This window comes from Monodelphis domestica, chromosome 1, assembly GCF_027887165.1.
Source record: "Monodelphis domestica isolate mMonDom1 chromosome 1, mMonDom1.pri, whole genome shotgun sequence".
Taxonomy (NCBI): domain Eukaryota; kingdom Metazoa; phylum Chordata; class Mammalia; order Didelphimorphia; family Didelphidae; genus Monodelphis; species Monodelphis domestica.
Genome location: NC_077227.1, coordinates 70,305,285 through 70,328,198, shown reverse-complemented (window position 1 = coordinate 70,328,198; position 22,914 = coordinate 70,305,285). Strand labels below are relative to the sequence as shown.

At 40.7% G+C, this 22,914-nt stretch overlaps 1 protein-coding gene across 12 annotated transcripts in view; it reads right to left on the bottom strand.

Annotated features, from left to right (window-relative positions):
- Positions 1 to 22,914, bottom strand: part of GRAMD2A (GRAM domain containing 2A) — an 89,216-nt gene that overhangs the window by 10,652 nt on the left and 55,650 nt on the right. For 10 of the 12 annotated variants that reach the window (XM_007478550.3, XM_007478551.3, XM_007478549.3 and 7 more), the window contains 9 exons: positions 17,899 to 18,012; positions 16,914 to 16,971; positions 16,338 to 16,410; positions 14,017 to 14,120; positions 12,866 to 12,964; positions 10,445 to 10,516; positions 9,204 to 9,314; positions 5,195 to 5,351; positions 4,510 to 4,609 (listed from right to left, as the gene is read on the bottom strand). In XM_007478550.3, the coding sequence (XP_007478612.1) occupies positions 4,510 to 4,609; positions 5,195 to 5,351; positions 9,204 to 9,314; positions 10,445 to 10,516; positions 12,866 to 12,964; positions 14,017 to 14,120; positions 16,338 to 16,410; positions 16,914 to 16,971; positions 17,899 to 18,012 (888 nt within the window). The remainder of the gene's footprint in view (positions 1 to 4,509; positions 4,610 to 5,194; positions 5,352 to 9,203; positions 9,315 to 10,444; positions 10,517 to 12,865; positions 12,965 to 14,016; positions 14,121 to 16,337; positions 16,411 to 16,913; positions 16,972 to 17,898; positions 18,013 to 22,914) is intronic. The other 2 variants (XM_007478552.3, XM_007478559.3) reach the window with 2 other exon arrangements.

Genomic DNA, 22,914 nt, shown 5'->3' with positions numbered 1-22,914 from the left:
TAAGCAATGTGTCGGCTTGCTAAATGCTTTACAAATATTAACTCATTTAATCCTCATAATAATCCTGGGAGGTAAGTGCTATTATTATCCCTATTTTATAGTTGAGGAAATTGAGGCAGGCAAAGATAAAATGACTTGCACAGGGTCATGCAGCTAGGAAGTGTCTGAGGACACATTTAAACTCAGATCTTCCCATCTCCAGGCTCACTATTCTATCCACCATACCATCTAACTGCCTCTAAGAGAGGCATCTATCTGTTAAAAAGAGAGAGAGATTCGCCAAGGGTGTTTGCCACTGTCACATCGGATGTCCTGTACAGGCTCTAAATGAAAGAGAAGCTGAGGTCTACCAGATTTTCCTGATTGCATACAACATTGTCCTGATTACATCAAATCCCAGAATATTATAGAACTTCTCATGTGAGATCCGTACAATACAAAAAAAGTTCTGATTGACATTTTACACAGAAAAAAAGCAAATGGATGAAGAATGCATGTTGTCTAGACTCTGATATGCAGTCAGAATGATAATTCACTGAGCTGACATATCAGGGCATGGTGTCTTAGGTCCTGCAGCTGGACAATGCATCGGGTCCAGAACTAAAGGGAAATAGTAGGCTATTTGCCTTTGGGAAATTATAGAGGACTTACATCAATCTAGATATTTTCTCTGACACACACTAAAAACCTTTTTCACCAGCATTTTTTCAGTGATGCCTTCTGGCAACAAATCATGGAACACCATGATCTCTGAAAAGTCAAAATTACAAGTAACTCAAAAAACAATGGAGTAATGTATGGTGGCCCTAAATAGGTTGAGGCAAGAAATGGCATAAAGGATGATGAGCAAGGGATAAAATATGGACAGCCTAACTACTGCTTTGGTACCCATATAATGGTAAATATCTAGAGGACCACCTGCCTAGCTTATTAAGTAGACCCATTATGAAGGCTTTTTGGATATGGACAAGAGTTGCCAAGATGCATAAGTAAGGATGGGTTACCTTGTTGGAGGAAGTGATTATGTTGTATATATACTTCCATCGAAACTCTAAAATTAATCTCCCTTTAGATACAGCTCATGATCCCTTCAGATCTTAGTAGAAGACTTCATGAGTTGCTTTAAGCCAAAAGTGTTCATCACTGGCCACCCAATGTGAATCTAAAAATTTCTCAGACTCTACCTTGGAACATTTGGTTAAGGCTATTCCCCATTTTAAACAATGAAGGTTCTTAGTCAGGAATGTATTGGGAACTCTAACATTACTCCACCCATACTTGGCCATACCTTAGGGGAAGATAAAGTTGTAAAATTCCTTACTGAACAATGAAAAAGTACTTAACCCATACTTATAGTAAGGCAAAAGCCCTTAAGCTAGATCTATTTTTATATCTAATACAACAGGGTACTAAGTACCTATAAAGGTTAAATTAATCACTAAAAGGGCAAGCTTAGCAAAGAGATGTAAAATACTCAAAAGTTTTAGTCTACCCAGAGAAGGTGATAACAAGATGTAAATTAAGAAGGTGATAACAAGATGTGAATTAAGAATGATCAGTCCTTTGGAAAATGTCTACTGTGATTGGTAGATGTGAAAATTTAGGGGAGGTGACATAGGAGAAAATTCTCTTTAAAAAGAGCTGTCTGAACCAGTTCAGGAGAGTTCAGATCAGTTGAGCTCAGTAGCTGAACTGGAGGGTCTCTCTGAACACTATTTTGCTTGGGACAATCTTGTGGTAAGTGATTAAAAACTAACTTAGTTTTCTCTCTTAAAAGAAAGGCCTAGGCCAAATGGCCTAGGCCCTAGCCTTCCTAATATTTCCTCTTACTCTGTCTCTCTCCCTTTCTTTAATTCCTTCATTCATATTAATTAAAATCTCCATAAAACCCAGCTGACTTGGGTATTTCATATTTGGGAAGTTTTCCCATGGCGACCACTTATTTTTTATTTAAGTCAAGACACTAAAAATTATCTTTATAGTTTGGCAATTCACAGTCTTGAACCCACATTTTCGTGGTCACAGTTTATGGCAACCACTCTTTTGTCTGTCACACCAAATGACCAGTTATGAGCCTTGTCAAACTTTGAGAGACTGGTCCTCAAGTAATTGATTTGGGTTTATTTAAGGATCACCCCCAAATCAAATGAAGCATCAGACTAGAACTTTATTGGAGGAAATATTTTTAAACAAATATAATTTCATAACTGATAGTCTAATGGAGAAAACAGTATTGGAATTTTCTCATGGAACCTTAAGGACAATCAAACAGAACATTAGAATTATGAGAAATCATTTAGGAATCATTGTTCTAAACTGTAGTCGCAGGCAGGCTTAAGCTGGCATTACTTCTAAAACTGGCTTCTGAGATGCAACCTGATCTAGTGGAAGAAATACTAGATTTAGTCATAGGGCTTGGGTTTGAATCTTAACCTACTACTACTCATGTGAACTCAGACTAATTATGGAACCTCTCTGGATCTCAGTTTCTTCATTTGTAACATATGGGGATTGCACCACATCATCAATCATCAAAGCTTTTTTGGTCCAAGTGCCCCTTTATGCTTTTAAAAATTGAGGACACCCAAAAGAGCTTTTGTTTATATGGGTTGTATTTCAATATTTATTGTTAGAAATTAAAACATCTTAGTTGTTATTATTAAAATTATTTCAAGAGACTGATTTTTGGGCAAGAATATCAGTTTTTTGATTATACTAGCATTATAACCAATAAAGTGATAGGTCATTGGCCCTCCAGATGACCAAAGACCCCAAATACCCCACTGGCAGATCCATAAAGAGAGTTTTAGGAGTTAATTATTCAGATTCTCCCCCTGAACATCCCAAGACATCTCAAATAAGTAAATGGTTAACCAAGAAATGGTCCATCAATCTATCCACCCCTCACCATCCCCATGTGACAGGGATCACACAGACTTAGAAAAAGAGTTCTTGTCTCCTTCATTTATTAACCAAATTTTGTTAAAAGGGCTATATTCCTTAGGATTCCTAAAGCAAAAAATATGTAAAAAGCAGTCTCTGACCCAAAATTCAGACAAAGGAATACACAAAAATCCTCTCCAATCTATTGCCCTTAAAAAGGAATTAATAAACTAAATGAAAAATAAGTTCTCACTTGGTATAATGAAAATGGTTTTGACCTAGTGGGCCTTATGAAAGGGTTTTAGGGGCCTCTCTTGAGGTCTCTTTGAGAACCACTACACTAGATAATATCTATGGTCCCCCATAATGACGTATAGAATCATTAGAATCAGTCATTCTTTGCAATAGCTGTCTCCTAGGCCTGACGTATCCCTTTTTGGTAAACCCCCAAACCCAAATTTGTCTCAAATAAAGTTTGTCCCTATGGTCCCCTCCTTTGATCTTCCTCTCAAAAGGAGGAGAAAAGCATTTGGGACATAATTTCCCTAGTTTGAAAGAAAAGAATGGGATCACTGAATACTTTCATGGAACAATGTATCAGAACCCAAAGAGTAAACAAGTTAGCACTTACTCAGCACAGTTTTTCCTGCCCCTTCTGCAGAGTTGAGGAGGAAGGAAGAAATAACCTAGGTCAAGTTCCCACGAGCCCATCCTTCAACTACTCACAGTGAGAGCTTTAAAAAAGGAAGGAGTTAAGAGCTGACAAGTTACCCAATTAGCTTGCGAAAGGAGCCTACTCCATAGGTTTAAGTCTACAAGCAGTCTTTCCCTCTTTGAAAGCTCTTATTCTGGAAGAAAGACAAATGAACAGTTCCTTCTACCAAGTTTGTGCAAAGAAGGTGCTAAAAGATGAACAACCCCTCCTCACAGGCAAATGCATAAACCACTTAACAGCACAAGATGAACCCCAAACATGGCGGTTTAAGAACAAAAAGGAGACGAAGAACAAAAAGAACTGGAGTCTAGATCTTTAAGACGTCCACTGTCTCAAGTCCAAAGTTTGTGGCTTATAATTGAGAAGTTACAGGTGGGAAATCCCACATGACAACTCTAACTACCACCTGGCTGGGTCTACTTTCCCGACCTATTTGGGAAATGGAAAATCATCCTTATCAAGGCTCACAGGAGATATTGGAGATGGTACCCACAGTGCGGCTTGTTGTTACAACGACTTACCTTGAAAATTAACCAGGATGTATACTAAGAGTAGGAGGGGTGACTTTTACAAACCATAGGTAGACGTGCCAGTTAGCATATGAGAAATCCTAAGGATGAGCTCTAGTTCCTCATACTACCAATATAAAGAGATAAAAGGAATTAGAAAGCAAACTAGTCATGTCACCTTGGTCAAACTGCTTCACCCCTCTTTTTCCTTCCCTGTAAAATGAGGGGATTGGATTAGATGTTCTTGTACTCCTTTCCAGTGTCAACATTCTTGACACTATTTGGAAGCAGCTGAACTGGAAATATGCCAGGGAAAACTCTTCCCCTTGACCCTTGGAATGATACCAACATACCCAAAGGTCCTCACCCCTAATGTGAGGCTCACAGCATACATACACTTACAGTACAAAGAAGACCTTGAGCAGCTGATAATCCCAGGGCCTCAGCTCTGGGCTCCCTTCAGGTTCCCCCTCCAGCTCCTCCTCTGTGTGGATGGCATTATCTGAAATGGAAGCACAGAAGAACCTGTGATCCTTGGTGTGCCCAACTCCCACTCCCATTAAAGCACAGAATCTCCTCAGATGCAGTTTTGGAAAAGACAAGCTTCCCTGGCATAAAGTCCTGTCACTAGGATACAGCCCAAGGAATCCTACCTCCAGTCTTTTTCCTGGGAACCAAGTTTGTTACTCTGGGTTCTTAACTAGAATAAGGACTTTTTAAAATGGGTTTCATTGCAAGGCTTTCAGCAGTAACCAAACAACTCTTTGAAAACTTGCCCCCCCCCCCCCACGTCCCCGACTGTAAGGAGACAATTGCAGTTTCTCTGTAAGGGCTAATACAGATGACCCAGAGAGGCTTGTCATGCAGGTTTGTCCATCCCAGATATCAGACTGTGTTCCCCCTTTGACAAAAAGTCTAAATGTTTTTATTTTAGTTTTGCTTCAAAAACTCCCTCCTCCCCTTTTCTCCTCTCCCATTTTCTAAGCTCATCAGAATTCAGAAGTTTAAACAAATGAGCTGGCAGAATAGGGAGGGAAATGGGTCAAAGGTCTCCACTTAACCTTATCCCTCAAACTCCCCAGCTCACCAGATGCCAGGGGTTTCTCAGAGGAGAAAGAGCTTTCCTTGGTGGCCAGGCTGCTCATAGATCCTCGGTGAATGCAGGGGAAGACATCATCAGAGAGGGACAGAGACAATGGAGGTGGGGACATCTTTCTCCATTTCATTTCTGGAATGAGGCCCTCCTGTGGAAGAGAGGGATCCTGGTCACACCACTGCCCTCAAAATAGTTACCACCACCCCATCCCCAGGGGGCTCCTTTAAGATGGGGGATTGGTCCAAGGCTTCCTCCAAGTTCTTTCATTACCCTGAGTTATGTTCAGAGCTAGGGGAAGCCATCACCATGACAACAAGGAGATGCTCTCCCACCATCTTCCAAGCTCACTGTCTCTCTTATTGACTCAACCAGCTCTCTTTGAATATTTACTCTATAATGAAAGTGAATGAATACCCTTCCTGCTGTGGTCTGAAAACAGATAAGAAAAGGAAAGTTCCATTGGAATATGTCTGATACTAGGGTTCAGTGTAAGCTGGAAACAGACCCAATCAATGCTTCCCAAATGCCCCAAAGCACCAATTCCATCATCCCTTCAGTCAAAGTAGTGCCAAGACAGATTACAAACAACCCACTCATTTGCCATCTCCTCCAGACCTCTCTCATTTTCCCTGTATCAAGAGAAAACAATTTCACTGAAAGCTGCTGATGTAGATAGAACTGTGATGTTATCTTAAAAATTAACCAAGCCCAGTGCATTTTTCCTTTAACTGAATCCAGAAAACAAGTCATGCTCTGTCTCAGTCCAGGTGGAGTTTGCCCTAATTCTTATCAAGCAAATTTAGAGTCATTTAGATGACCCTTTGGGGACATTAGCCTATCCCACCATGAAACCACTCCTCAAATACTCCTTAACAGAGGATGAGAATTAAGAATAATGCTCTTGGCTAAACGTTTGTTACCTAGAAACTTTTCATATCTCTCAAAATCATTTCTAAACCATTGCTCAAGTTAACTCTCACGTTCGACCCCCTCTCTCTCATTCTTTCTGTTCTCTGTTGTTTTATGATACAGGATATCCAGGTCCCTCTCTACACATCTAAAGGCAGTTTCTATATTGGCACATGAGCTTCCAAAGGAAGAAGATCTTCTGTTAAAGAAGTTGCTGCTTTTCTTAAGTGGGTAAGCTAATGAGCTAAAAAAAAGTGGAGGGTAGAAGGAGAAGGGTGGCTAGAGATCTAGTATTAGAGTCATCTAGATATGGGTTCAAGTTCCACCTCTGACACATGCTGACCAGTGACTTGGGGCAGTCACTGAACCAATCCTGCAGTGCCTCAGGAGACTCTAATATTCTAAGTTGCAGAGCAGGTGCCAGTCTATGTCACAAGGGGTAGTTTGTCACCCAGAATAAATCACAGGTCTGGTAAAGCAAAAGAAAAACAAAAAGAAAATGACCAGTGCCTTTCTAAAAAACACACATAGGGACCTGACCTGAACATGGATTGGCCACTGAACTTTGCTAACTCTGCTAGCATTACTAGATTTGGACATGGCTTCTCACCAGGAAGACAAAGGAAACATGGGATTCCATTGGTCCCCTAAGCATGAGGAAGCCTAATGTATCTGCAGAGCAAAATGAAATGGAAAAATGCTTCCTTCAGTAGCTTCCATGGATGACTTCTAGACATAGATGACTTCTAGATCTAAACATTCACCCCAATATCTTCCTTTTCTGCAACACATAGCAAATAATTTCTGCTACATGTAACCACCACTACAACATGTAGTCAGGCAAATGTAAAGCCAGAGCTGGGATCCATGCCCTCCTCTAGTCTGTCTCTTCTAGAGTCTTCTTCCTTGCCACTTACAAATATGCCTGAGTGCCTTATCTCAACCAAAACTGCTTTCCCTAAAGTTACCAATGATCTCTTAATTACAAAAGATGATGGTCTTCTCTCAGTCTTAATGCCCCCCAGATCTCTCTAGCATTCGATGCTGTGTATCACACTTCCTAGATATTCTTCTCTTTGGGTTTTGTATTTTCATCTTGCTTGCTTCTCCTCCTCTCTAACTGATTCTCAGGATCCTTTGCTGGTTTGTCATCTGTTACCCTCTCAGCTATGAGTATAAACCAAGGCTCTGTCTTGAATCTTTCTATTCTCATTTAATGGCCTCATCAGCTTCTATGGGTTTAAGTAAATGTAAATTACTTCTAGATCTATATATTTGACCCAGCCTCTCCACTGGACTTCAGTCCCTCATCACCAATGACCTACTAAAAATTTCTACTAACAGTCCCAAAGACATCTCCAAACTTCCCAAATTTTGTTCATTACAATCATTCAGGTCTGCAACTTGAGTATCATGCTTGACTCCTAACTCTCACTTATTTCACATATCTAATTAGTCACTAATTCTTGACATTTTTGTATCTAAACCATCTCTGTTTCCTTCTCTCCACTCATGTAGCCTCTCCAGTAGCTCGGGTTCTCATCACCTCTCTCCTGGATTATTGCAATAGTCTCCCAATTGGAGTCCTTGCTTCAAATGTCTTCCCACTCCACTCTACAGCCAAAGTGATTTTCTTAAAGTACAAGGCTGACTATATTATCATTCCCGTGCTCAATCTACTCCAGTGTCTCCCTATTGCCTCCACAAAAGAAAATACTAGAGCTGGCATTTAAACCCTTCACTTTGCAACCTGTCCCCAATCTACCTCTTCAGTCTTATCTACATGTCTCCCCTTCATGCACATTACAGTCCAGTCAAAATGCTCTTCTTCCTAGAAGACTCCAGCCTCCTTCCTTATTCACTGAACTCTATCTCCTTGCTTTTGTTCTGGCTATCCCCAATTTGTCTACACCACACCTCTTAGAATCCAGTTTTCTTCAAGGCTTAACTTAAATTCTGCCTTCTACATGAACCTTTTCTCTAGCTATCTCCCCAGATGCTAATACCCTCTCCCTATCTATTCTATATCCATATGCATATCTAAATATTCTTGCCCTAGGCTTGATTGTAAATTCCTTGAGAATAGGTGTCATTTCACTTTTTTTTTTGGTAGCCTTAGACCTTAGCACAATGGGCGTATAATAGGTGCTTAATAAATATTGATTGATTAATTGATTCTTAGCAATAACAGTTCTGAAGCCTTTCCACCTTCAACTCTCAAGGAAAGTACCTAAGGTCCTGTCCCTAATCTCTATATAGTATAGCTGTTTTAGGAAGGATTACTCCTTAATTTAACAACTCCCGGAAACCATCCAGTGAAATAAGAACCACAGAGCATTTAGTCCAGCCTACTCAATTTACAGATCAGGTCTCGAAAGGTATGATGACTTGCCAAAAAATGAGTAAATCACAGAGCAAAGACTAGAATCCAGATCTTCAGAAATCTGTCATAAAAATAATATAAGATCACAGAAAGAGATGGAAGGTACCTTAGAAGTCATCCAATTCATCTTCCCTCATTTTCCACATGAAGAAACAGAATCTCAAGGTTGGAAAGAATGAGTGGGCCATAATCTGCCTCCCTATGACTTCTACTCACTGGTTCTAGTTCTACTCTTCTAGGTCTAGGCAAAACAAGTGTTATTCTCTTCACATATCATCTCTACAAATACTTGAAAACTATCATGGCCTCTGGGAGTCTTCCCTTCTTCAGTCTAACCAAGCCTCTTCTTATATATGGTAGGATTTCAATTCATTTCACCATTCTGGTTCTGAACTGACTACCTCTTGTCAATGGAATTTCCATTATACCAACCTACACCTTTTCAGCTGAGAAGAATGTGTTGAAAGGCTAGACTTTCCCTTAAGGGACCAAATCACATATATTTAAAAACCCACTAACTCACACTAATCAAATGGGTACACCATCAATTCAGGTCCAACAGGTGAGAATGGAGTATAAACCCAATCCTAATTAATGGTTTTGCTAACAGATGTCCCCATTTTAAGGGCATTGACCAAAGCAATCTTGAATCAACTCTATTGTGCATTGGGCCTCTGAACAAGTAACCCTCTTAATTCCATTCCTTACATAGTCACTGTGGGTCAACACCCCTTTGCTCCCACAGGCAGATCTCACCAGAGACTCAGAGTCAGGTTCATCTGGATATTCTCTTACACTCAGACTCTTCTTACTGGAAGGCTGTGGAATAAAGAAGATAAGAGTTATTGTGTCTCCAGTGTTAATGCCCCAAAAGACTTCATCTCCTAAGAGTCTAGCTCCTGGGCATGCCAGTCTAATGTGGGGGAGCAAGGCTCAAAGGCAAAGAGATGATTAACTCTGTTACTTCATCAGAACCTTCATTCTGCTCCCTCACTTATGAGGGGGAAATGCCCTACAGTGTCCTTCCTTTCCTGTTTACTCTTCTTTTTCCTCCTGATCCTTGCATGTTCCAGAAACCTAAATTTGAGGTTGGAAGAGGGCCTTATCAGTAGCTTTTTTTTTAAACCCTTACCTTCTGTTTTAGAATTGATACCAAGTATTGGTTCTAAGACAGAAGAGTGCCAGGCATTTACGACTGAGTGACTTACCAAGGGTCACACAGCTAGGAAGTGTCTGTGGCCAGATTTAAATGTAGGACTTCCCATCTCTAGGCCTGGCTCTCTATCCACTGAGCCATCTTGCTGCCCCAATCAGGGGCTCTTAATCTGGGATGAATGGACCCCAAATCACCTGAGATTACAGGGGGTCCATGAATTTGGAAAAGAAAATACAATTAGTATCCTTCATAGTCTTATGTGTTTTATTTTATGCATTTAAAATATTATTCTGAGAAGGGATCCACAAGCTTCACCTAATTCTACCCAAAAAGATCCATGGCATACAAAAGGATAAAGACCCTTGGTATAGACTAAAGTTAAAGTATGGAAAGGAAACCATCTAGCTTCCTGAGGAAAAACCTAGGCCTCCCAGGGAGGACTGAGCATCAAAGCAAATGAGCACACAAACAAGTAGGAATGGGCATACCTGGAGCATGCCCACGAGTGACTAAACAGCCCACTCCGCTACAGGGGAGGAATGGGAAATTCAGCTCAGGAATACTCTGCCCTAGAATCTATCCTTCAGTTTCCTACCTCTTCCCTTGTCCTCCCTTTCTTCCCCCAACTCCTGCTTGGCACTGTTATTACCCCAGATCCCTAGGCAGAGAAAGGGTAGAAATTTCATTCCCTTAGAGAAGGCTTAGCTCAGGGGTAGAACACACAAGAATCCTTCCTTAGGATGGATGCTATAGACAGGGCCAGCTCCTAGAGAAAGCCAGTGCCCAACATTACCTGCAGATGGGTGCAGACTCTCCTCAATACGTCATACACGCTGTCCCTTGAGATCAGTGACACGAAAATATACTATGGTACAGAAGAAAAATGGCAGCCATGAGGAAAGGGAACTGACGACACAGGTTCTCATCACAATGACCCTTAAACATGGCCTCAAGAACATATGTAAGCAGGGCAGCTGGGTGGCTCAGTGGATTGAGAGCCAGGCCTAAAAATGGGAGGTTCTGGGTTCAAATTTGACCTCAGATACTTCCTAGCTGTGTGACCCTGGGCAAATCACTTAACCCTCATTGCCTAACTCTTAGCACTCTTCTACCTTGGAACCAAAGCATAGTATTGATTCTAAGACAGAAGCTAAGGATTTAAATACATACATATATATATATATTTTTTTTTTGCCAGCTTAAATGTTGACCATTGCCAATAGGATACAATTGAAGAGTGTTGTGAACCCTGCCACACACATCTACCTTAAAAATATAACTTTCATAGGCCTTTCACAATGACTGCAATTTAACCACTAGATTCATTTATCCCTTTGAGTTTTGGAAGACATTTGGCACTTCCAGGAGTCTTCCATAAAAATACAGACCTTGCTGGGAACACTACAAGCCTCACTGGTTTGTCCAAACCTAAAACAATCAGCTGACAACATTTAGTAATGGAACATCAGGAAGAGAGGGGAGATATTATAGAGAATGGGAGATGGATGCTAACAAGGGAGAAGATTACCGAAAAATATTCATTAGTTTGTTAGCTATGGGTGAGCTCTGGGTAGGACCTAATTTTCCTATGGGGTTTGTGTTCAGATTTACCCATGTTTTCTTTCTCATTAGAATATGAATTCCTTAAGGGCAGGGCCTGCTGGATTGCTTTTTCTTTGTACCTCCAAATTTAGAACAGTGCCTGAGACATAGAAATCATTTAATAAATGCTTTCTGATTATTTGGATCAGATCAAGCCAGAACTTTATTGCTTTTGCCCAAAGCGGTGCAAAATTTGGGCTTATCTGATCATAGGACTAAAAGTCAGGTGTTAATTTGTATTCTGATTTCTCTATCCCCAGGCTTCCTTTTCTATAACAGCCCCCTGCCAGTGGCATACAGGTTATTTGCTCATAGTCTCTTGCCCCTGGGTGAATATCACCTCCTACTGACCCTACTCTTCCACCTTGAAGAGAATGTTTGCTTTAAAACTGTTGCTCATGGGAGCTCACCTCCTAAGCCAAGAGGTCCAAACATCATGGCCCATAGGACTGACACATCCCGAGATGGAAGTTCTATGCCACTGATCTGAGTAGTAAGTGGAAGCCAAGGTTCCCAGCTTGAAGGAAAAAGAACTCTAGCCCAGCTTTTCCCTTGCTATTTTATTTCAGTGGTAGTAAAGGTGTCCATGTGTTTAAACATGGGGAACTTTGGGAGGGGAGGGAGGGAATGGAGGGCAGGTGGAAGGAATGAAGGTGGGAAAGTGAAAGGAGGGACAGTAAAGGAATTAACGCCATTTCCTCCAGGTTCCTTTCTGACCAAGAGTCTTGTGCTATCTTGTTGGGTCCTGGGGCACAAATATCCCCACGCTGCCATGTTCTCTTCCCATCACATGAATCAATCTTCCCATAGAAACAATAGCTGGAATATTACTATTAATAATATACTAAGTATGATTAGTCCCATAGTTCAGTGACATGCTGAGTTATATGGGTTTTTGTGGACTAGCCTAGGAATCTATCACTTCCAACATGGGTTCTAGGGGGAAATGAGCTTCAAGTTTAAAAATAACCTACTTATCAAGGAAACTAATAAAGCACAACTAGTGTTTGTGACCATTTTCAGCAACTCTTCATTCTTAGAATAAAGGAGTACTTTTTCCGTAGATCAGAATCCCTGAGCACAGCCTAGAGTAGCAGGAGCACCGAGTAATTAGCCTCTGTGCCAACAGTAAAGTAATTTTAAAAACAGTTTTAGATCTGACATTACAATTTACCATGAGAGGAAAGAAGACATGTAGGGCCAAGTTGGCCTATTGAAGCTTCAGGTGGTGACGAGGGAGGCCAACCAACAATTGTTGTTCTTATTGTTCAGTCACTTTCAGACATGTCTAACTCTTCATGATCCCCATTTGGGTTTTCTTGAAAAAGATACTGGAGCAATTAGCCGTTTCCTTCTCCAGCTCATTTTACAGAAGAAGAAACTAAGGTGCATGCACAGGGTTAAGTGATTTGCCCAGGGTCACACTGCTAGTAAGTGTCTGATGCCAGATTTGAACTCAGAAAGATGAGTCTTCCTGACTCTGGGTCTGGCATTCTGTCCACTGTGCCACCTAGCTACTCCCTATCCAACAATGCCCAGTCTTGAATGGTTGACAACAGCCAGCACAAGGAAGAGAAAAGATGCCTGATGGAGAGTGTGGAAACTCACTGACCTTCCTGCTTGTGTTGGTTGTAATAGCCAGTCCATTGGGCAAGAGTCTGGCCATCTTGTGCTTTTTTATCATCTGGACAGACAGCACAGGAATGACTACCTGAAGGGAGAGAAGCATGTTCTTCTTGGGATCCCTCCTCCCCAACGTTGTCAGAAGGCACCATCCCCTACATCACTGATGCTGCCCCATAGATATTCAGCCCTCAGTGGCTGTGAACTGGGCAAAGGATAATATACTCTATAGTATTAGACTGGCTTCTGGCTTCTATACTTTAGTCCCCCCCTTTCCCTTCCCCTAGTTCTATCCATCCACTTCCCACTGCTGATGAATTCAAGAAACAGTTTACACTGATTCCATATTGTCCTTCCAGCTGTCCACTCATGTGTCAACCCATAAGGACCATTTGTGAGAAAGATGTAGCCAATAGAGAAGCTTTGAAAAGCTCCACTATGTCAGCTTCAAAATAACTATCTCCCTCCCCTTACCCCTTTAAGACAGACAAGTGTAATCTAGTACTTCCAAAGGTGCACTAAGAAGTGGTCCCCCCACTCCTGGTCTCCATCCTTGCTGAATAAAAGCCATATCCAATCAAAAGATAATCTTGGCTAGCCAATTTGTTCAGCTTAATTCAAAACAAGACTAGTGATGGTAGGGAGTTATCACACATGGAAGATTAGAAAACACAATAACTAGCACCACGATTCAAAACCTTTTTGGATCATGCAGTCTTTTGGGACAAAGTTTATTAGTTGGTGGAGTAAGAGAGACCAATTTAACCCCTGTGTGGTCTCTGGGATATCCTCTTGTCACAATAGGGGCTTGAGTAGAGGTTTCTCATCCCCAAGTTTTGAAGGAAATAGAAAACAAGATAGGACTTAATGCCTTAACATACTTATCTAGCCATTGATAGGAGCTGAGATGCCCAAAGTAACTGTTTTTATAGCACATTCAGTTCACAAATACCCATTGGTACCTTCAGCTGTGGAGGAGGTTTAAAAATACATAAAAAATCTCATCTGGGCTCAAAGAGCAGACTACCTGGATGAAGGGAAAAGGGGGGTGTGAGTCTGCAGAGATTTGCACTACAGACATTTGCAACACATGCCAGAGACTGCAGACACAGTCCCCAAAAGGGGGCAGCACCTCCATACCTTGATGTCTTTCCCAAAGAGGCTGGCATGGAAGCAGAGCCAATTATGGGAGATGTATAGACGCCCTTGTATGAGGATATCCCTTTGAAGTGCACAGGAACACACTGGAATATAGAGATACAAAGATAGACATCCACATAGACGTACAATCACCAAAAACAAAACCCATCATAGATAACACAGTGTGGGACACAGTATGAAAAGACCGGACCCTAGCCACTACATGAAATAGATTAAGCCAAGGCTAGAGAGCCAGAATGAATTTATCCTCCAGCTTCTACCTTAGCTTCTCTTGGGCTTTGCTAGAAGACCTCCTCCCAGGAAGCAAAGACCTTTTGGAAAGAGATTCTCCTCCTCTATGACATTCCATTCCCCAAGCCTGGGATGCACTTCCTTATTTGCCTTTTGCTTATAAGTGTCCCTCACTTCCTTTACCACTTAGCTCCAAGACAATGCCTATTCCCAATCCCCTGGCTGCTCCAGCCTTCCTCTCCAAGATTATTTTCCAACTTCTCTGTCTGTATCTTGGAGGTACTTAATGATTTACATGTTGTCTTCCCCAATTAGAATGTGAGCTCTAGGGCTTACACTGAGGGCAGAGACTGTTTTTGCCATTCTCTGTAGCTCTTTCCCAGGCACAAAGTAAGCTCTTAATATATGCTTGTTGATTGGTTGACTGAATTGTGAGTTTATGAAGCCCACTTGATGCCACAAACTCAGAAACAGAGCCCATTTAAAAAAACACTTTCATTTCCTTGAGTGAGACAAAAAAAAGGTTTATATCTCTAATATATCCACTTTGTGTAAGTCGGTATTTCACAGTTCAAGTCTGTTTTTGTGTAGTGGGAAAATTTCTTGTCTTTTTTTACTACAAAAAGACCAGAGGGGCTACGAATTGTACATATAAACATTCTTTGGTCCATCTACAATAAGAAATTAAAGGGATGTCCCTCAGTTGGGGAATGGCTGAATAAATTGTGGTATATGATGGTGATGGAATGATGAACAGGATGATTTCAGAAAGAGCTGGAAAGACCTTCATATGTTACAGTAAGAGCAAATCCTCTGACACCCATCAATTCCTTTCTTCTCCTTCCCCTTCATCATCTCTTACTTTGTTTCTATTCTTTAAATATCTAAAGAATTCTTCCCATGTACATCTTTGGACATGGCCAATATGTTAATAAGGTTTTTGTTTTTCTTTTCCCTTTGGGGTAGAAAGGTGGGGAGTATAAGGGAGATAGTGAAAGAGTGCCAAAAAAGGGAGGGGGGAAAAAAAGGAAAGAGGGTCATTGAAGCATTTGAAAATGCACAGAAGGCAAACCAGAAGGAAATACAAACAGGGCAGCTTTCACAGCTACATGTTGAAATTAAATACTTAAAAGGAAAAGTAACCTGTACTTGAGTGAGATTCATGTTTTCACATAAAAATCCTTTTTTCAACTCAGTTAGTATATGGAAATCCTTGTTTTATTTGGTGTTTGCCAAGTTCAGAATTAAAAAAAAAAAATTTAACAAGATTTCCTATCTAATTCTACCTCTTTTTCCTCATCATCCCCAACAATGCCCTCCTTATTCCCTAACCCCCCCAAAACTTTTCCATTTTCCTTAAGATGTCATTCGGCATTCTTGAACCTTTGTCCCAAGAAACCTCTTTCCCTGCCCACTTCAGAAAAATCTCATCATCTCCTCCTTCCTGTTCCACATCCAAGCTTTCCATCTTCATTTCCCATACTCACAATTTTCAATCATCCTCCTTTCCTCCAAAGCTCCTTTCTTGGGGTTACTTGACTCTCTGCCTTTTTCTACAACCTTCACACAGTGGTGCCATGCAGAAAAAGTACAGCTTTGACAAACTGGTTGTAAGGAGGAAACTCAGCAGTTTTCATAACAAGAATGATAGCAAAACCTCACAATTAAAAAGCCGTTTATGATTTACAAGGAACTTTCAAGACCTCAACTTTATGTCCTGGCTCAATAAATCCCTTTTCTACTTTTAGAAAAATAGGGACCAGCAAATGTTCAAGGGCCACCAATACCCATCTACAAGTACCATGGTATGTCTGAGCTATTGGAGTAGTCCAAGACTCTTTTTCTTACAGATGAGAAAAATAAGGCCCAGAGAACAGATGTAACTTGCCCATGGTCAGAAATAAGTGTTGGAACCAGGTCTTATGGTTCATCCTTACTCCAAATATTTCCACTGCACATTGCCTCTCAGAGACTACCAAGAGAAAGACCCCTAAACTTCACGGCCTCTGAGTTGAGCCGTCTAAGAGATTCTCTGTGACCTAGGCAACCACATGGCATCATTAGCTCACCTTTCAGAACTGTCTCCTCTGGAGGGATGTCCTTGAACAGTTTATGATACTGGTGGTTGTATTTATTTGGTGTCTGCAAATAAACATAACAGGCTTGAAACACTATCAACCCAGGAAGACAGAAGTCAGCCAGAATACCCCAGATCCAAGATCCCCCCCATTGCAGGCCTTAAAAGGAACCCAGTAATTTTACAGCGAGAAAAAGCCAAGTTTGAAAGGTGATTTTCTGTACTAAGCAGGTCTCTACAAGTTAAATCTATCACTTGGATTTGCGGTCTTTCATCAGCTGAGGAAAGCCCAATGCTTTTGTGTTGAAATGGGAGGTAACACTATCTTAAGTCTCCAAGGCACACAGGAGTCTGATGATCACCTGGTTTCCTAGTGACTGAGCCAGCCACAATGGAAGAATCATTGGCAGTGGAATTAAGGCTTGCAAATAGCCCATAGCCCAGTCCTGATTCCTTCAGCAGCTCTCAAGTATCTTAGGCTGGGTCAAGGGAAGACCCTAGAGTTCTTGCTTCTCCTGTCTTTTGGAATTTTGCTCCTGGAAGGCAGGGACAAGGGACCCAGACTCACCACTTCTAGGTTGCTTTTCTTTATCTCTTCATCCTTCAGACCTTCAGGCAGATGCACACTACAAGAGAGATATTCCACTTTAGGGATAACAAACCCCATGGAGTTCCCTCCAAGTTCATGCTTCCTCAAATCCCGTCTGCTCCCTTAGTCTGCCTTGGCTATGCTCTAGAGCCCTAGAACAGCTGTTCTGAAGCTCAAGGTTCCTTTCTAGATATGGATAGGTGCACAGGGGAGCATGACAAATTCAAATATTCAGAGGGTCTTGAGTCTTGATCAGTAGGTTCCTCTCAGTCCTGCTAAGCTCATGGCTCTTAGGGAGGCTCAGTTAAAGCTCCCCTTTGATCTTCCTTGAAATCCCTCTCTACTTCAAACCTTTCTCCACATCTGGTCCAATAGGCAACTATGGAGTCAGCTTATGGACTGGAAACATCAATCATAGAGAACATGGGTAGTCAAGGAGAAGAAGGAGGGGAGTAGAAGACAAAAAACTCACAGTTCAGATGGGCAGGACTGTGAGGACCCCAGGAGCTCAGTCAGGGGCATGACCCAGCCAGGTAAGAAAGGCTCTGCTGCCCGATGCTGCCCAGCTCAGAATGAAAGTGATCAGCTAGAGACAGCCAGAGGCTAGGTTGGGAGAGGAAGCCAGCAACTGGTAGCTGTAAGGTGTTGAAACTCAATCCTTGGCATTTCTCAAAAAGGGTGTGGGAGAGAGGAAAGTGCTCAGAAGTCTCTCCAAAAAGTACTCAGAAGACTCTCAGAGGAAAGTGCTTAGAAAGTAAAGGAGGTATGGGAAAGGTACTTCAGAGAGATTTAAGCAAGGTCTCCAAATGTCAAGGGGAACGGGGAGGTCACTTCCAAAGTCCTCTGGGGATATTCCTTTTTTTTTTTTAATTTGACAATCAAATGAGTAATCCCAAATTTATTAGTTGGGAATATTCTTTAAGGCAGGTCCTCAGGGAATTTTTGTTTGGGGGGAAGTGCTCACCTCTCCTCCAGAGTCTCCAGGAAGGGGCTTCTTTCCTTTGGTGCTTCCTCCAACTTCTCCAGCTGGTCCACTGGGATCTTCAGGGGAACTGTTTTTTCGTGCATCTGTTTGAAGCTGTAGAAGCCCCAGAAAGCCATGCAAGAATACAAAAAGGCACAGACACACAAACCCAGACCATTAGAAGAAGGAAGAGAGTTTACACTCCTCACAGAGGGCAGAGGCCTTCATCCACCCATCCTGATTATAAGTTCTTACACTATAGAAAGGGGCAGAGAAGTAGTCTAGGGGTAGCTAATGTACCAGTGGCTGTTGCAGAGTTTAGAAATCTTGAAAGTAGGATATATGTACTTGGGAACAGTCACTAAATTGTGCATACCCTAGAATTATATATTCACCAAGCCTTAAAACCCAAAGAGATCAAAGAAAGAGGAAAAGGACCCAGATATACAAAAATGTTTATAACAGTTCTTTTTGACCCAAATTGGAAACCAAAGAGGTCCTCACCTATTAAGGAACAGCTAAACAAATTGTGATATATGAATATAATGGAATATATTATTATACTCTACAAAATTATAAAATGAATAGTTTCAGAGGACCTCTGAACTGATTAAGAGTAAAGTAAGCAGAATTAAGAAAACAATTTATATCATGACAATGGCACTATAGAGAAAAACAACTTTGAAAGACTAAGTCTTCAATCAATCCAATGATAAGTCACAAGTTCAGAGGACCCAAAATGCCACTCACCTCACTCTAGAGAGGTGAGAGACTTAAAATGCAGAATGAGAAATACATTTTTCATATGGTCGACAAGGGAATTTGTTTTGTTGGACTATGTGTGTGTGTGTGCATTTTGTATGTATGGGCATATACATATGCATATGTATATATATTTGCTATGAAGATTTCATTTTTTTAATAGAAAGAATGTTTGACCTACTGTTATCTATTCAAGAGAGCCAAGCCCCCCAACACACACACACACACACACACACACACACACACACAAGATCCTGCCCTACTGGTTCATGTTTATGGATACAGTTAATAAAATTAAAATAAAAAATAAAAATCCTAGCCAAAATATGATATATCTGTTAGAAACAGTAACCAGCTTTTGTAATAAAATTCCACACAAACATGCCAAATACTGGCTATTTGACAACTCTCTTCAGAAGCTAACATGGATTTTCCTTACGTGGTGTAATGGGTCCTTTCTTGGGAGAAGGAAATGTTTTAGACCCATTTCCACAAGAAAAATGAATCAATAATACTAGCTAGTTTGGAAAAAAGGAGAGGAGTCCAGAGTTTGTTCTTTCTTAACCTTGGCCCTGTGGCATAGGTGGATATAAAAAAAAAATCTCTTTACTTCCAAAGGAAAGTTATTTTTATGATAAGTATAATTTTGATGTTGTAAGCCAGTAATAATAGGATTCTAGGGAAGGGGGAGTCATTCTCCTGAGGTACACACCTAAGGGGTAAGTCATCAAAGACTCAGAAACAACTAGGTAGCCTAGTGGATAGAACACTGGTCCTGAAGTCAATAAGTTCTGAGTTCAAATTTGTCCTTAGACACTCACTAGCTGCGTGACCCTGAGGTTTTCCCTTAACTTCTGTTCCTCACTGAACCTCATTCTTTCATTGTAAAATGGTGATAATAATAACACAACCTCCCAAGACTACTGTGAGAATCAGATGAGATAATATTTTTTAAAGTATTTAGCACAGTTCTTGGCACATAGTAGGTGCTTAAATGCTTATTTTCTTCCTTTCTTCTTTCTGTTCTTTCAAAGAAGATCTGAGGTAAGTGGGCAGAGCTGGTAACTTAAGAGACTTAGAATGACAGTTTAAAACTATAGGTGTGAGTGGAGAAGACTGAATGGTATGGGAAAAACAGAAACTTAGTAGGCTGTTCCACAGGAGGCTTGGACTTTGAAATCAGAAGAAAAGGAACTGTTGCTGGATACGTGGAGGGAAACGAGGTTGTAGGGAAGAAAGACCAGAAAAGCTAGGGCCAAGTACTAGCCTAAAACAGCAAGTGATAAAAGATGAACCTCACTAAAAAGCAGGAGTAGTTGAGGTGAAGAATAGGAATTTAGTTAAGTACTTCGTCAAATGGTACTGGTAAAACCTATCCTGACTAGTTACTTAGAATAAGAAATCTATACTCTGAAAACTCTCTGCTTTCTTAACTTTCTTTTGTTTTCCCATGAGATTCTCTTAAAATTTTTCTTCTTTTGGGGGCAGCTGGGTGGCTCAGTGGATTGAGAGCCAAGCCTAGAGACAGGAGGTCCTAGTTTCAAATATGACCTCAGACACTTCCCAGCTGTATGACCCTGGGCAAGTCACTTGACCCCCATTGCCTAGCCCTTACCACTCTTCTGCCTTGGAACCAATAAAGAGTACTGACTCCGGTGGAAGGTAAGGGTTTAAAAAATTTTTTTTCTTCTTTTGAAAAGTTCTACTTAGTATCCATGGAGCCAAAGGGCAAAAGAATCCATCCCTACCTGCTCTAGCCCAAGTTATCTATGGAGGAGGGCATGGTATCTGTAAACAAGATCTGATGATGGTGGCAACTGTCCCAAGTCCTTTGGGCAAAGCAAATGGAACAAGGGTGTAAAGTCAAACTTCGTATAGAATAGAGCAGGGGGACAGCTGTTACTACTAGTTCTTTTTACTATAGTGGAAGTATACTAAAGTACATTAGTTCATAGTCAAAGGATCTGGGTTCCAAACCAAGTTCTGGGCAATCTTGGGCACAACTTCTCCAAGTCTCATTTTTCTCATGTGTAAACTATACTAGATGGCTTCTAAAGTCCTTTCTTTCTCTATGTATGATTCTACAGTCCCCGAATTTTCCCTATTGATGACTAATTTCAGATTAAACTCTAAAGATTTAGAATCCAGCTCCAATAATCTCAGCTGAGATTTGTCTGAGAATCACAGAATTCAAGATAGAAGGGACAAAGTCATTATTTAGTCTGAACCACACACAACTAATAATATCCTCTACCACATACCTAACAAGTGTTCACCTAGTCCTCACTTGAATGGGCTCTCAAGAGAGTTCGTCCCACTTCTGAATAGCTCTATAGTTGGGAAATATTTCCTTGAATCAAACCTAAATTTGCTTCTTTGCTGCTTCCAGCCATTATTTTTAGTTCTGCATCCGGACCTAAGGAGAACAAGTCAAGTTTCTTTTACATGTGATCTTTCAAATACAATGGAGTATAGCTATGATATTCCTTCTAAGTCTTCTCTTCTCCAAACTGAATTTCATTAGCTCCTTCAACCAGTCCTCACATAGCAAAATCTCAAGGACCTTCCTTCATCATCCTTGTTGTCCATCTCTGAACTTCCTTTAATTTATCAGTGCTTTTCTTGAAATGATACGCCCAGAAAAGAACATAGTACTCCAACTGTAGTGTGAGCATAGCAGAGTATGCTAGAATGATCATCTATATAGCTCTGGACGCTAGAACTCCACTAATTCGACTTAGCTTTTTTTAGTTGCCATATAACACAATCAGGAAAGGCAGTAGATTCAAAGCCAGGAAGATATGGGATGAAAACTTGCTACTGACACATGCTGGCAGCGTGTCTAGGCAAATCTCTTAAGCTTTTGGTGTTCTAGCAATCCTTTTTGACAATCAATTGTAGAGAATGTGACAACTTATATTGGTGAGAAGAACTTCTAGAATTCCCTATATAAATGAAATCACAAGTCCATTCCCTGTCACCATGCCTACCACATTATTAGTACACTAAAATCCCAAGATCATTTTTATTTTTTCTACTTTTGGGGGAAATTTTCATTTAATTAGTTAATTTAGAATTTTTTTCCATGGTTACAAGATTCATGTTCTTTCCCTCCCCTCCCCGCAACACCCTCCCATAGCTGATGCACATTTCCACTGGGTTTTACATGTGTCATTGATCAAGACCTGTTTACATATTATTGACATTTGTACTAGGGTGATAATTTAGAGTCTATATCCCCAATCATATCCCCATCAACCCATGTGATCAAGCAGTTGTTTTTCCCAAGATCATTTTTAAACCTCTCTCCTATACTTGGGTAGTTGAATTTTTGAACCCAAGTATAAGACATTTACATTTATCCCTTTTATATTTCACTTTATTAAAATTGACCCAGCTTTATAGCCTATCAAGATCTGTTTGACATCCAATATATTAGCTGTCCCTTCTCACACTGTCATTTGCAAATTTGATGAGCATAACATTTATGTCTTTATCCAAGTCACTGACAGCAATGTGGAACAGCATAGGTCAGCCACAGATCCTTTGGGATACTCTATTAGGAATTTCTTTCCATGATGCCTTTGGTCCATTAAAGACTACTCTTTGAGTGTGACCATTCAACCAGTTCTGTCTTTGCCTAATTGTTCTGTCAACTAGCCCACAGCTTTCTATTTGATCAAATCCTTTGCTAACCCCTAATTGAACTTGTTTTATAGCTATAACTATATCTAAAACTATTTCTTCTTATCTATCTGCCTAGTACACCTGCTTTAAAAAAAGGAAATTGAGTTTGCTGGTGTGACATTTTATGACCAACACTCCTTTTTTCTAGCTGTTCACTAACCATTATTTGATAATATACTCTGGAATTTTTCCAAGCATCAAAGTCAAAGACACTGGCCTATAATTTGCTTACTCCATTCTTCTTCCTCTTTTGAAATCTGAGACAATGTAAACATATTTGTCCTTTTCCAGACTTACCAAACCAATACTGCTCTAGTCATACCAGGAATCTCCAACATGGCCCTGAGGGGTCACCTGGTCTAAAAAACTACCTAATGAATTAATCCTTCCTACATCAACCTAGCAAGTCATTAGTCATCTTGGGGGTGGGGGGAGCCTTTCCTCTGCTCCTCTAACTCACTACTAGCTTCCACCAGTAACTGACAGCACCTGCAGAAGAAATCAGAACAAGAGAAAGAAGACTGACAGATGAAGAAAGGGAAGGAAAAGTATAAGGGAGATATTCTT